Source organism: Eubalaena glacialis, chromosome 18 (genome assembly GCF_028564815.1).
Source record: "Eubalaena glacialis isolate mEubGla1 chromosome 18, mEubGla1.1.hap2.+ XY, whole genome shotgun sequence".
Classification (NCBI taxonomy): Eukaryota; Metazoa; Chordata; class Mammalia; order Artiodactyla; family Balaenidae; genus Eubalaena; species Eubalaena glacialis.
The window spans coordinates 51,139,244-51,154,213 of record NC_083733.1 but is presented as its reverse complement, the minus strand read 5'-3'; the positions used below and the strand labels follow the sequence as shown (position 1 = coordinate 51,154,213).

The window sequence follows — 14,970 nt, the reverse complement described above, 5'->3', positions numbered from 1 at the left end:
GATAAACAAGCAGATTAGCATATCACGTTGTAGATCTATATTTAGAAACTGCCAGAAACCTCAACCTAAGACCAGAGTGATCCAACTGGTGTCTGGCCACAGTCTTATCTGCCAGATGAAGATAAAGTCAGACCAGAATGCTTACAAGCCTTCTGTCATTAACATCCTCAGGTAAACTCAGAGATAGACCAGAGTCTGAATCTGGCTCTGTCAGCAGATCTGTGATCTTTGGCATGTTGCTAAACCTCTCCAAGTCTGTTTTCTTGTCTGAAAAATGGGGAAAATAAGAATCCCCATCCTTTTGGGGACACAGAGAGGATTAGATGGGACCATGCACATGAATCCCATAGCCCAGGATCTGGCACATAATTGTCCACCCCTCTGACACCCTCCACCCTTTACAAAAGCACATTTCATGTGAGTTTGTCTTATAAGCAGAAACACTAAAAAATTAGCACCAAAACAACATAATGTACGTGATCATTAAAAATGACTAAACATGGCAGAAATAGAGACACAGATGTAGAGAGCAAACGTATAGACACCAAGGGGGGAAAGTGGCAGGGGTGGTGGTGGTGGTGGTGGGATGAACTGGGAGATTGGCATTGACATGTATACACTAATATGTATAAAATGGATAACTAATAAGAACCTGCTGTATAAAAAAATAAACAACAACAAAAAAAAAGACTAAACAAGTTGCATGCGCTCCACTTCTCCACCTCCAAATTCTGACCGAAACGTTTTCATAGGTCATTAACTTCCAGGTCATCAAACCAGCAGAAAATTATCTATAGCAGAAACAGTATAAGTCATTAAATCAACTTTTTTCTACCTAAAGAAAAATTCCAAGGTATTTCAGGAGTATGGTTTATTTCCCAAACCCAGTTAACCAATGCCTGCAATTTTCTAGTCCTACAGTTTGGTCAAATATTTCCCAAGTTGACCTCCCCAAACTTTTTATTTTTTTGATGCTAGTTTTTGGAAAATAGCCCATAGACCAAATTAAGTTATCAACTATTACAAGGATATCAAGAACCGTCTGGGAAATGGGCATAAGTAACTTAGCTTTCAAGTGCCGACACTTATTTTAAACTAAAGATCTGAACAGTTACACAAATGAGAAATACATTCACCACAGTTTTTCAAAACTTCACACATTTGACTCCTCTCTGCTTTCATCTCTTTGAAGGCTGGGTTAATTAACCAAGCCAACATGCATATGTGGGCACTACAGGAAACTATAAAGTAGGTAATAGAATTTTGTGTCATTTCTAAATCTGGGCCCTATTATCAGATGTTTGTTAACTCAGCATTCAAAGAGATGCCAACCAGTCTAAACATTTTAACATGAGATGTCAGTTTAAGCTGGCACTGAACAGAAGTTGTTAACAGATACTGGGGGAGGAGGAGGAGCTGTATTTCCTTCTGAAAGGATTAGTTTTATTTTATTTGCTACATTAGCCAAAGTATAAAGAAGTCTCAGAATATCCTTCTCCTTACAATTCCTATCCCGTCTTTGTGCCCTAGATTTTTACTTTTTTATCTCTATATGTGACAAAATTTGAGCTACTTAGGGCCCTATCTGTTAAAAAGTTAAAAAAAAAAAAATTAAAGGACTCTAAGGCTGAAAAGCAACAGCTATCATTTAGGCACGAGGTGGAAGCACTGATTTTCCAAATGTGGCTGAGAACGGATAAACTAGAAACAAACATATATATTTGGTCAGCCTCATGCTGGATTACGCTGGCAGACAGAACAATGTGGTTAGAGTTGTCCTATCTTGGGACAGACTCTGGCCCCAATGCAAACAGATGACATAAGGAGCTCTCGACTCACTGGCGCAGAAGACGGGAGGCAGCTGCGGGCCGAACTCCTCTCTTTCATCTATCTGTATCTTCTGAATCGGGAAGAAGGGTGCGGGCTCCTGGGGTGCTGGCTCGCTAGCTGAAAAACACCAGGATATTAATTTTAGATACATGCCAAATATTAATGTGCTTGAGTCTTCAATTAATGTCTGTTTTTACCAGATAGCATGTGCTTTTCGTCAGCACCCCGCATAACTAGCTCACACCAGGTGCTGAGGACACAGCAGTGAACACACGGGCCCAACCTCTGACCTCCTGGACATTTGAGCTGGGATGTCGGCCACACAAGGGCACCTGCAAGCAGGTGCCCCAGGGGCTGCACCACAGGGGTGGCGAGGGTACTTGTGGCACACACTCCACATCACCTGAGACCTAAAAGGTTGAAACACCATCGGGACTTCCCTGGCAGTCCAGTGGTTATAACCCCGCGCTTCCAATGCAGGGGGCGCGGGTTCGATCCCTGGTCAGGGAACTAAGATCCCACATGCCGCGTGGCACGGCCAAAAAATAAAAACAAAAACAACGTGATTAAGCCAGCCAAGATGACTAAACACAATATCGCAAAAACTGAAATAAACAAATAAATAAAAATAAAAGGTAGAAACACAACCTCGAGGAAGGGCCATCTCAGGAGAATAAAGACTTACAAACAAACAGGATGTATGGCTTCCCTGGTGGTGCAGTGGTTAAGAATCCGCCTGCCAATGCAGGGGACACGGGTTCGAGCCCTGGTCTGGGAAGATCCCGCATGCCGCGGAGCAACTAAGTCTGTGCGTCACAACTACTGAGCCTGTGCTCTAGAGCCTGCGAGCCACAACTCCTGAGCCCACGCACCACAACTACTGAAGCCCGTGCGCCTAGAACCCGTGCTCCACAACAAGAGAAGCCACCACAATGAGAAGCCTGCACACTGCAACCAAGAGTAGCCCCCGCTCGCTGCAACTAGAGAAAGCCCGCGCGCAGCAACGAAGACGCAACGCAGCCAAAAAATAATTAATTAATTAATTAATTAAGGAAAAAAAAACAGGATGTAAGACTATGTCCCAGCTCAGAAGGCTTCATTTCACTCAAAATAAATCGTCAAAGAGGAGAAAAATTGAATATAAACAAATTATCGTGTTCACATCAATAATCTCGTTTTTTAAAAAGAGATGATTAGGTTTTCAGAGAGAAGAGAGAAAGATGGGGAAAGTCCGAAAAAATGTGCATCAAAGCATTAATGGTGGTTATCTCTGGGGAAGGGGGAATTCCCAGATACTTAAGCTTTCTACATTTCTTTTCTTTTTTTTTGGCTGCGTCAGGTCTCAGTTGTGGCGTGTGTGATCTTCCATTCTGGCGTGCGGGCTTCTCTCTAGTTGTGGCACGGGCTCCAGAGCCCACAGGCTCAGTAGCTGCACCACTTGGGCTCTCTAGTTGTGACGTGCAGGCTCAGTAGTTGAAGCGTACGGGCTTAGTTGCCCCGTGGCACGTGGGATCTTAGTTCCCCAACCAGGGATCGAACCCGCATTCCCTGCATTAGAAGGCGGATTCTTAACCACTGGACCACCAGGGAAGTCCCTATATTTCTATATTTTTAAACTTTTCAAGTAATATATGACTCTGTAATAAAAAAATAAGTTGTTTTTTTCTCACAAAGAAAGAAATAGGCTGACATTTGCAATCACCTAAGAACAAACAATATTTTATATCTCTATGTAACTTTGTGGTTAAAGGCCCTCAGAAATTAAACCCAAGTCCACCACAGACTGAAAGGGGCAGGCAGAACAATCTAAAACTGAGATGGGAAATTCTGTCCACCCACCCAAACATCTGAAAAGTCTCCCACCCTTGCAAGCTCCAGACAGCCTCCTTTCCTATGCCCAAACTCCTGGCTGGGGTAAACAGAACAAGTAGGACAGGCTACTAACCAAGTGTTAGACTCACTGTAACGAGAACAGACACCGTCTACCAAGTGCTACTTATGTGCCAGGCAATGCCCATCTGATGGCTGTTCCAGAGCATACAATCTGCCCTACAGAGAGGAAAAGCAGGAAGAAACCCTGTATATGTCATGACCAAATGTCTTCCACTAATCCTGGCACCTCATCAGCAACCAGGTTAAAAAAAGAAAGAAGCTATTTTTTAAATGAAAATTTTACTATTTTTTAATTCTTCTCAACTAGGATAAGTAGGAAAATCAATATTATCAAACACATCTTTACATCCTAAAAATATACCAGAGATCTATAGCAGATAGAGAAAAAAAAAAAAAGAACTCTGCTCCACCCCATTTAAAGATACAAAAGATTATAAATCATAGAAATATTTTTTTGGATCCATCTACTAAGGCAAGGAAACAAAAGCAAAAGTAAATAAATAAGGGACCTTCCTGGAGGTCCAGTGGGTAAGACTCTGCACTCCCAATGCAGGGGGGCCGGGTTTGATATCTGGTTGGGGAACTAGATCCCGCATGCGTGCCGCAACTAAAAGTCCGCATGCCACAACTAAGGAGCCCACATGCTGCAACTACAGAGCCAGGGAGCCGCAACAAAGGAGTCCGCCTGCCGCAACTAAGAGCCAGTGCAACCAAATAAATATATAACTAAATAAATATTTTTAAAAAACTGAAAAACAAATAAGACCTAATTAAACTAAAAAGCTTTTGCACAGCAAAGGAAACCATCAACATAATGAAAAGACAACTACTGTATAAATCTTGTTGTGTTTTTTTTTTTTCTGTCATCCTGGTTTTGATATCACCTCACACTTGTCAGAATGGCTACCATCAAACAGACCACAAATAACAAATGTTGGTGAGGATGTAGAGAAAAGAGAACCCTTGTACATTGTTGGTGGGAATGTAGATTGGTGCAGCCACTGTGGAAAATAGTATAGAGGTTCCTCAAAAAACTAAAAACAGAACTATCATGTGATCCAGCAATTCCACTCCTGGGTATATTTCCAGAAAAAAATGAAAACTCTAATTTGAAAAGGTACATGCACCCTAATGTTCACAACAGCATTATTTAAATAGCCAAGATATGGAAGCTACCTAAGTGTCCATCAACAGACGAATGGATGAAGAAGATATGGTGTATATACACAATGGAATCCTACTCAGCCATAAGAAAGAATGAAATTTTGCCATTTGCAACAACATGGATGGACCTGGGAGGGTATTATGCTAAGTGAAATAACTCAGACAAAGAAAGACAAATACTGTATGTAATCACTTACATGTGGAATCTAAAAAATAAAACAACTGAATGAATATAACTAAACAGAAACAGACTCACAGACATAGAAAACATACTAGTGGTTACCAGTGGGGAGAGAGAAGGCGGGAGGGGTAAAAGAGGGGTAGGGGATTAAGTGATACAAACTATTATGTATAAAATATATAAGACACAAAGATATATCGTACAGCGAAGGGAATATAGCCAATATTTTATAACAACTTTAAATGGAGTACAATCTACAAAAATTTTGAATCACTATGTTGTACACCTGAAACTAATAAAATACTGTAAATTAACTATAATTAAATAAAACTTTTTTTAACTTAAAAAATACAAAAGATTAAAACATCATCAAAAAATCATCAATTGCTAATTATCCTGGTTCCAAATTACACACTAAATGAAGAAAGCAGCTTCTCTAGAAACATCATTGTTTTCTTTTTTAGATCCCAAAGTCTAAAGTATTTGACATGCCTTGTGCCACAGATGACGTTTCCACCAAGTCAGTCTCTTGGGAACCTTTGACGTCGGCTTCCCGGGTACCCTCCTCGTCATCCTCACTGTCGCCCTGCTCATCCTCAGAGGATGAAGACTTTTCATCTGAGGAGCTGGCAAAGATGGCTTTGAATAAGTCCATGGATGGGCGGCTACCCTCTCCTTCAGTCTGTGAATCCACACCTTCGTTTACCTGTATTAACAGTGAAATAACAGTCAGAAATGAAGAAGCAAGGGTGAAAGGAGCCACGTGTTCTAGAACATGGCACCCGTGCACACACACACACACACGCATGCATAGACATGCACACATACTTATGTTTGTGCTCATTTACGTGGGTCTCCACACCCACGCACTGCCTAACTAAACAATGATCACTCACATGGCATCATTTTTGTGGTGCTTCTGACTCAACACCTGTAGATTGTGGTGACTGGTAGAAGCAGCTGAAGCTACACATGGAAACAGGTCATTAATCAGAACTGCAAAGGACCCAGAAAAAGGCAGTAGGGACTAGCACAGTGCCTCTGTCCTGTTTTCAAAAGTCTATCCGAGCCTTCAGAGGCCCCACATGAAAGGCAGTGAAGACAGTGTACTCGTATAAAAGTGCTGAAGAGAAAACTGGGGGCCTCCACACTATGGGGAGGGCACCGAGAACAAGCCAACAAAATGGTCCTGGAGCTCCCCTCTGCAATTACACGTCACCCTTCCTAAAAGCACCCCAGGTATGGAGAGTCAGGTTAGCCAATAAAGAGGCAGTGACTTTGTATACACTCCATTCTATAAACAAGGAGCAAATGTATGAAGAAGACATGGCTCCCACATCCTAACAGCTAATCACCAGACAGACATGGGGTGATCTAACGTGCTAAGTGTGAACAGCAGCGACGAGAGAGCCCAGGACTGGCCTAGATCAGAACCCACTCCAGTCCTTCCATTTTACCACTGAAGAACGTGGGTCAGGGGCGACAAGAGGCTCTGTCAACGACGCACGCATGCTACGTGCCCAGGGTGGGTCTGGACTCTACCACCAGCTCCCTTGCTCTCGGCCTGGGGTCCCTCCCCAGTCCCACACCACCTCCAATTTCTGAAGCAGAGTTACAAATACGCACGTGAGGAAAACCGATACAAGAGAGTGGAATTTATGATTTTAAAGTAAACCCTTTTCATAGAAAAAAATTAAGGAAGAAAAGCATACCATTGCACACTAAAAATAACCAGGACACCTTGGAGTAAGGACTGATTCTAGAGCTGGGGCTGAGAAACAAAAAGATAAGGCCAGAACCTCTTACTGTGCCCAGAAAGTGAGGACATGCTCAGAGCGTAAAAGGGACATTTCAACAGGACACAGAAGCCAACTTGAAGGGGCTTCAACTAACCAAACTAGCACAATTGGAGCATTAAAATAAATAATGATAGTACTGAATTATCCCTCTGGATAAAATAGGAAACCATGGGTCCACAGTGACAAATAGTTTGATGAAGGACAGGGTATTTATATATTTCAAAGCTCTTAAATGTGTATTAAAGATAAAGTACAAATTAATAAGAAATGAATAAATAAAAGTACTTAACTACAAAGGGGAAAAGACTGACTTCACAGTGGAGAAGTCTGGCAGACACCACCTTACTGGAATAATCAAAGTGAACATCAGTAACGGGAAAACTCATCATCGTGTTCTACTTGGAAGGACACAACAAAAGCACAGCAGCATCCCTTCTGAGGTGTTCCTGCCAAAAATGCAGAACCAGAATCTAATCCTGAGGAAACGCCTGATGAGCCCAAATTGAGGGGTATTCTACAAAATACTGGCCTGTAATCTTCAAAAGTATCAAGATCACGACTCCGCGCTCCCAATGCCGGGGGCACAGGTTCGATCCCCGGTCAGGGAACTAAGATCCCACATGCCGCACGGCTTGGCCAAAAAAAAAAAATTAAATTTAAAAAATTTAATTTCATTTTTAAAATAAATTTTAAAAATAAATTTAAAAGAAAAGTATCAAGATCATGAAAGTCAAGGGAAGACTGAGGAACTGTTCCAGACTGAAGGAGACTAAAGAGACATGACAGCTAAATGCAACAAGTGATGCTGAGCTAAATTCTTTTGCTATAAAGGACATTATTAGGACAACTAGTGGAACTTGAATGGGTCTGAGGATTGGACAGTAGTAATGTATCAATGTTAACTTCCTGATTTCGATAGATGTACTGTGCTTATATAAGAGAATGCCCTTCTTTAAAGGAAACACAGATGTGACAGGGCATCTGGTTGGCAACTTATACCCAAGTGGTTCAGGAAACAAAATTATCTGTACTGTATTTAAACTTTTAAGACTGTTTCAAAATTTTAAAAATTATAGAAAATGTCAGGAGAGAGAGGCTGACAGTAAAACACAGGAAATCATGGCCACAATTCCCTAGAAAAGTCATGGATCTTATACCTTCATGGCAAACCACAGATACCAATGTCACATGCATGGACCTTAACTGAATGACAGTGTTCGCAGACAGTCTTGGCCTTTAATAATGTCTACATTATTAAATGTACATAAGTACATGAGATACTCAACTCTCAGATAACTACAGAAGCTGATCTTTTTTGTTTTTATTTTTTTCAGAATATAATAGGAGCTGTACTGAAATTAAATAACAACACACACCAAACACTAGATTTGAGAAAACTCTCTAGATTTGAGAAAATCTAGAAGGCTTTCTAATCCAATGACCATATCACAGAGCCAGAATCCCTGGGTAGGGTTTTATGCCATTAAAACCCAAATGGAGTGGTTCCAAATCCGTGGTGGCATGGGTAGTGGCTGCAGCTGCCAGGCTCTGAAGGAGGGGAACCCTTTCCTCTGACCACAGGAGCTGTGGTCCGAACGGTCTGGAGTGAATCCTATTGCTGTTTTCCCCTTCCTGCCCTCCTGCCACTTGACTCCAGACAGAAAAAGTCACAGGAAGTGCAAGGCAGAGAAGGGAAACTAAAGTCCCAGCTTTCTGACTGGAGGACTTGAAGGGGGAGCCCAGAGTCAGAAAATGTCAGGAATGGGTCCTCCCTGGTGGCGCAGTGGTTACGAATCCGCCTGCCAATGCAGGGGACTCAGGTTCAATCCCTGGTCCGGGAAGATCCCACATGCCATGGAGCAACTGGGCCCGCGTACCACAACTACTGAGCCTGCGCTCTAGAGCCCGCGAGCCACAACTACTGAAGTCTGTGCGCCTGGAGCCCATGCTCCACAACGAGAAGCCCACGCACCGCGACGAAGAGTGGCCCCTGCTTGCTGCAACTAGAGAAAGCCCGCACACAGCAACAAAGACCCAACACAGCCAAAAGTAAATAAATAAAATAAATTTATAAAAGAAAACAAAAGAAGAAAATGTCAGGAAGATCACGAAGAGGAGGAGCTCAAGAGGGTGATCCTATATAGTGGTTTATGAGCTTCTCACTTACCTCTGAGCTCATGGATCTGATTCCATTAGCAAATCAAAGCCTCTGATAACAGAACTATGGGATTAACTACCAGCCAGGTCCCAGACCAACCACCAGGAAGAGCACACACAGGAAAGATCTGAAGAGTACTATAAAGACTTTGAAAACGGAAGGACATTTCAACCAAGATGGGTTGGAACTTGTAGCCTGAACCTAATTAGGTCGATTGTCTGCTAAAGCAAAATAAAACAACAAAACAAAAAGTCAACATTCTCCTTAGAATTTAAACAAGACCCAGGGTCTCATTACATAATATTCAAAGTATCCAGAGTACAAGCCAAATTTACTTGGTATACAAACAACTAGGAAAATCCCAACTTGCAGAAGATAATCAACAAACACCAACCCCAAATGACAAAAACCAAAACGACAAAAATGTTGGAATTACGAGACAGACTTTAAAGCAGCTATTATGGCATAGCACAGGGAGATCAGCTCAGTGCTTTGTGACCACCTAGAGGGGTGGGATAGGGAGGGTGGGAGGGAGGGAGATGCAAGAGGGAAGAGATATGGGAACATATGTATATGTATAACTGATTCACTTTGTTATAAAGCAGAAACTAACACACCATTGTAAAGCAGTTATACTCCAATAAAGATGTTAAAAAAAATAAAAAATTAAAAAAAAAAAAATACAGTCAAAAAAAAAAAAAGCAGCTATTATGACCCTGCTCCAAGAATAAAGACAAATGAAGAAAAGATAAAAAAAGGTCTCAGCAAAGAAATAAAAGATATAAATACAATAACCCAAATGAAAAATTCACTGAATGGGCTCAATAGCAGAACGGAGATGACAGAGGAAAGACTCAGTGAACTTGAAGACAGATCAATTGAAATTATCTGATTTAAACAAGAGAGAGGAAAAAAAAGAGAGTGAAAAACAGAACAGAGGCTCAAAGACCTACAGGACGAATTCAAAAAGTGTTACATTTATGTCATCAGAGTCTCAGGAGAGGCACGAGAGTGTGGTGCAGAAAATATATTTGAATAAAATAATGGCTGAAAATGTCCCAAATTTGGTCAAAGACAAACTTAAAGATTCAAGAAATTCAGAAAGCCCCAAACAAAATAATCTCAAAGAAATGCACACCCAGATATATCATTACCAAACAGCTAAAAACCAAAGACAAAGTGAAAATCTTGAAAGCAGCCAGAGGAAAAGTCACATCACTGCAAGGACAGGAACAACAATGTAAACGACCGTAGGTTTCTCATCAGGAACCACAAGGCCAGAAGGAAGTGGCACAACATTTTTAAAGAGCTAAAAGAAAAGACCTGTTGACCCAGAATTCTACATCCAGCCAAAACATCCTTTAGGAGTGAAGATGGAATACAGGATATTCTCATATGAAAGAAAATTAAGGGAATTAGTTGTTGGAACTGCTGGAAAAGAAATGCTACAGGAAGTTCCTTAGACAGAAGGAAATGATAAGAGAAGGAAACCTGAGACTTCCCTGGTGGTCCAGTGGTTAAGACTCTACACTTCCACTGCAGGAGGCATGGGTTCAATCCCTGATCGGGGAACTAAGATCCTGCATGCTGTGCAGCACAACAAAAAAATAAAAGAATTTTAAAATTTTTTTTAAAAAAGAGGGAAACCTGGAACTTCAGAAACAGAAATGATAAATATCCAAGTAAATCAAATAGACCATTATCTCCTCAGCAGTTCTCGAAAATGTGTATAACAACTGAAAGCAAAAATTTAAATATTGTCTGATGAGGTTTTCATTATATATATATATATATATATATATATACTGTAACATATAAGACTACAATGTAAAGCAGGGAGAGAAAAGGGACGGTAAGGATTGTCTATTCCACTTGAAGTGGTAAAATATCAATCCTAAATACATGGTGAAAAGGTTAAGTATGTATATTGTAATCCCTAGAGCAATCACTGCAAAAATAGAGTAAAAAAAAATATAATAGGTAAATTCAAATGGAAAACTAAAAATTATTAAAGTGATACAAAAGAAGGTAGGAAAAGAGAAAGAGAGAAACAAAAAAGAGTGGGAACAGAAAACAAACAATAAAACTGCAGACCAAAATCCAAATTACATCAACAAGTTACATTAAATACAAATGGTCAAAACATACAAACATTAAAACATACAGATTATCAAAATGTATTTAAAAATAAAGCACCTAATGACAATGGCATGTTGCTTATTAAAAACCCACTTTAAATATAATCAAATAGATTAAAAGTGAAAAGATGGAGAAATACATACTATGCAAATAATCAGGGATAAAGAGTAATATTACATAATGCTGAACGGGTCAATTCATCAAAAAAAATATAACTATCCTAAATGTGTATGCACCTAACAAGAGAGTTTCAAAATACATGAAGCAAGCACTTGGGAATAAAGTTTGATAGTTTCTTATAAAGTTACATCTATATTTAGCTCTTACCCAGTAATCCCACTGTTAGGTATTTACCCTAGGGAAGTATAAACTTATGTTCACATACAAATTTGCACATGAATATTCATAGCAGCTTTATTTATGATAGCTAAAAGCTGGAAACAACCATATGTCCTCAAAGAGTGAATGGACCAAGCTGTGGTGCACCCATACAGTGAAATATCATTAAACAATAAAAAGGAAGGAACTACTGAGACACACACAGTACTCACGAATCTCAAACGTATGACACTGAGTGAAAGAAGCCAGTTTCAAAAGGCTACATATGTATATCATCTGATTCCATTTATATAACGTTCTGGAAGGAGCAAAACTATTGAGACAGAGGAGAGATCAATGGTGGACCGGGGCTTGGGGTGAGGGGAGGGTATGACTATGAAGGGACAGTGTGAGGGGGTTTTTTGGGGTGATGGTATCATTCTGCACCCTGATTGTGGTAGTGGTTCCATGAATCTACATACGTATAACAACTCACTGAACTGCATTTTTTTTTAAGTCAAGTTTAATGTATGTTAATTTAAAAAATAATTTTAATGAGGCTATTAGAAATAAAACCAACTTTTTATTAAGTTCAACCCAACTATTAAAGCAGTAATTTTAAAAAAAATCCAACGGATATTTTCTCTATACTCTCCACAAAAGGGATTACTTGTTACTTGAAAAATCGTATTTTCTATACAATACACTGAATTTTGTTTCAGTGGTTGATGCTAAGTGAAAGCCATTCTAGGCAGAGAAGTTTATAACCTCTCCTCAAATGATTAAGGCTATGACCGAAATTGGTGAATTGTACAGCAGATGTTGGCAAACTACTGCCCAAGGGCCAAATCCAACCCACTGCCTGTTTTTGTAAATAAAGTTTTACTGGAACACAGATGTACTCAATTTTTTTCATATTGCCTGTGGTTTCTTTCACACTCAACAGCAAAGGTGAATAGCTGTGATACTGTATGGCACACAAAGCCTAAAATATTTAATATCTGGCATTTCACAGCAAAAGTCTGCTGACCACTGCTATCGAATAACAAAAAGCATCACCACAGGGAAAGGCAAAGGCCACAGTCAGCCTGGCAAAGAGAACCTGAGAGCCCCAAATACCTTATTTGAGACTGATTCCATTGTATGCTCTTCCTCTTTGTTTACTAATGGACTGGACTCTTGTTTAGGTGGACCAACTTTTGATCTAGCCAGACTTAAAAATTCACTAATGGAATCTTCTTTCTTTTCTTGTTTAGATGTATCCCATCTGGATGGTTTTCTTGATTCTGAAAGGTAGGACATAGACCTAACATTAGAATTAGCAAGCAAAAGGCAAGCTCTGCATTATGGTTCTTTAATTAATTCAAGAACATCAGCGAGCCTACTATGTATGGTCCAGGCACTCTGCAAGGTGCTGGGAATGTGGCAGATGTTGAAGCAGAGCTCCAACCCAAAACAGTGTATATCTGGACCACTTCAGCATGAGCTAATGTATTCATATGAACGATTCTTTTAATGGAAGAAGAGTTCACACTACGTGTATCCCTATGACAAGATGACCCTTTACTTCTGTCTTCCCAACAGGCTAGGGGTTGAGACCATGGACCTGGGGAAGCCCTACTCACTGTCGGGACCCCGTTGCTGCGGAACTTTTTCACTTGATGCTTGAGTTGCAGGTGAGGAAGCTGTCTCTGGGACTGTCAGAAAGTTGAAGACTGAGTATTTGTCATGTTTCACTCTTGGTAAGCCAACTAAAGTTGAACTGGGGGTTGAAAAGGAAACATATATATAAATAATTTTAATAACAACTGTGAGGATAAAATCCAATTCCTATAAGGCTGTCCATCTCATGTTTTTCACCAGTAGCTCTTCTACTTGGCTGAAAAGGTCCCTTAAGATGTTTTTGCTTCTCAAAGCAATTTTAGAATTTGGAATGTCTGACTTTAGGAGCCATGAGTTTTTTATTATTATAGTAAGAGCTAGAATTTAACTTTTTTTTTTTTTTTAATTTATTTATTTTTGGCTGCGTTGGGTCTTCGTTGCTGCGCGTGGGCTTTCTCTAGTTGTGGCGAGTGGGGGCTACTCTTCGTTGTGGTGTGCAGGCTTCTCATTGTCGTGGCTTCTCTTGTTGCAGAGTACGGGCTCTAGGCACATGGGCTTCAGTAGTTGTGGCTCGTGGGCTCAGTAGTTGTGGCTCACAGGCTTAGTTGCTCTGCGGTATGTAGGATCTTCCCAGACCAGGGCTTGAACCCATGTCCCCTGCATTGGCAGGCAGATTCTTAACCACTGTGCCACCAGGGAAGCCCTAGAATTTAACTTTGACAATGGATTTCCAAGAAGGAAAAGTTCCACTGCCAAAAATATACCTCAATTTTCTGACAAAGTCTCTGATTCAACTGTATATGCTTTCTTGTGGTGTTTACAATCAAATAAGAAGGTACTGAACTTGTATAGAGAATCAGAAAACGTAAGTTTCATTTTAAATGTAAACTCTCTGTGTGTGATTAAAAAGGTGGCGAATTAGACAGACATTATGTTTTTGTAACTTGGTGTATCTGAGTTTCCTATCTTTGCTACCTGGATGTCCGCCTTTTTTTTTTTAGTAACAAATTAATACAAGTTAAATCTGCAAAGTCTGCAGCTCCAAGCATTTACAAGTAAGTTCATCTAGAAAAAGGAAATTTAAATGAATATGTAGGTGGAGAGTTAGCTTTAATACAGGGGAATAAGTACTGATGTAAGGGCAGGTTTATCCAACTTACCTTGGATATGGGTCAGGGACATTAAACCTCTTACACAGAAGCTTGTCAGGGTGCCACTCAAATGTGTCTCGGGTAAGCTTTCCAAACAGCTTCATCTTCACAGCTGACTGCTTGTCACTGACGTCATTCTGGGAAAAGACAGTCATCTGTTTCATCAAGTGGCCACCCAACTGACCTGTCTGCTTTTCCATTTACAAGTTTGCAAACAATCTTCCAAAATTTCAAAACAGCTTATGCTACATTTCTGCTAAAGTACACTGGAAGCTAAAAGCATAAAGCCATTTCCTATTCTACAGTGCCATGTGTATTTTGATCTTTTCACTGAGGGATTTAACGTTTTTGGTTATACAGTGTTTTAATTTTAAAATTCACCACATGGGGAATGATGGCGACAGACCTCTTGGTCCCGAGGGACTTCCACCTGATCTGAATCGTCTTCCATCTTGGCATGAGTGAACCGGGAGGACAAGGTCGAATGGGAAGACACATACAGCAGGGCTGCCTGAGCAAACTCATCCCTCTCACGGCGTCGCTCCCACTCTGTCATACTGGGATCAAGACAACATTCCAGAGCATCTATGGTAGAGAACAAGAAACTGCTTCACTCCTAAGAAAAGTGGAGAACTTAAAGGAGAACATTTAGTGGGCACCACTGTATCCCTGTAATTTTCACCAGAGGAAACACATAATCATTATCCTGGTTTTTAAGAGCATGGCGGGAGGTAC

The 14,970-nt window shown here is 40.4% G+C and overlaps 1 protein-coding gene across 1 annotated transcript in view; it reads right to left on the bottom strand.

Annotated features, from left to right (window-relative positions):
- GPATCH1 (G-patch domain containing 1) overlaps window positions 1-14,970 on the bottom strand; it is a 43,281-nt gene that overhangs the window by 5,441 nt on the left and 22,870 nt on the right. Inside the window, exons 12-17 of the mRNA XM_061172790.1 lie at window positions 14,642-14,820; window positions 14,245-14,372; window positions 13,108-13,244; window positions 12,602-12,768; window positions 5,557-5,774; window positions 1,840-1,943 (exon numbers count right to left, since the gene is read on the bottom strand). Of these exons, the coding sequence (XP_061028773.1) occupies window positions 1,840-1,943; window positions 5,557-5,774; window positions 12,602-12,768; window positions 13,108-13,244; window positions 14,245-14,372; window positions 14,642-14,820 (933 nt within the window). The remainder of the gene's footprint in view (window positions 1-1,839; window positions 1,944-5,556; window positions 5,775-12,601; window positions 12,769-13,107; window positions 13,245-14,244; window positions 14,373-14,641; window positions 14,821-14,970) is intronic.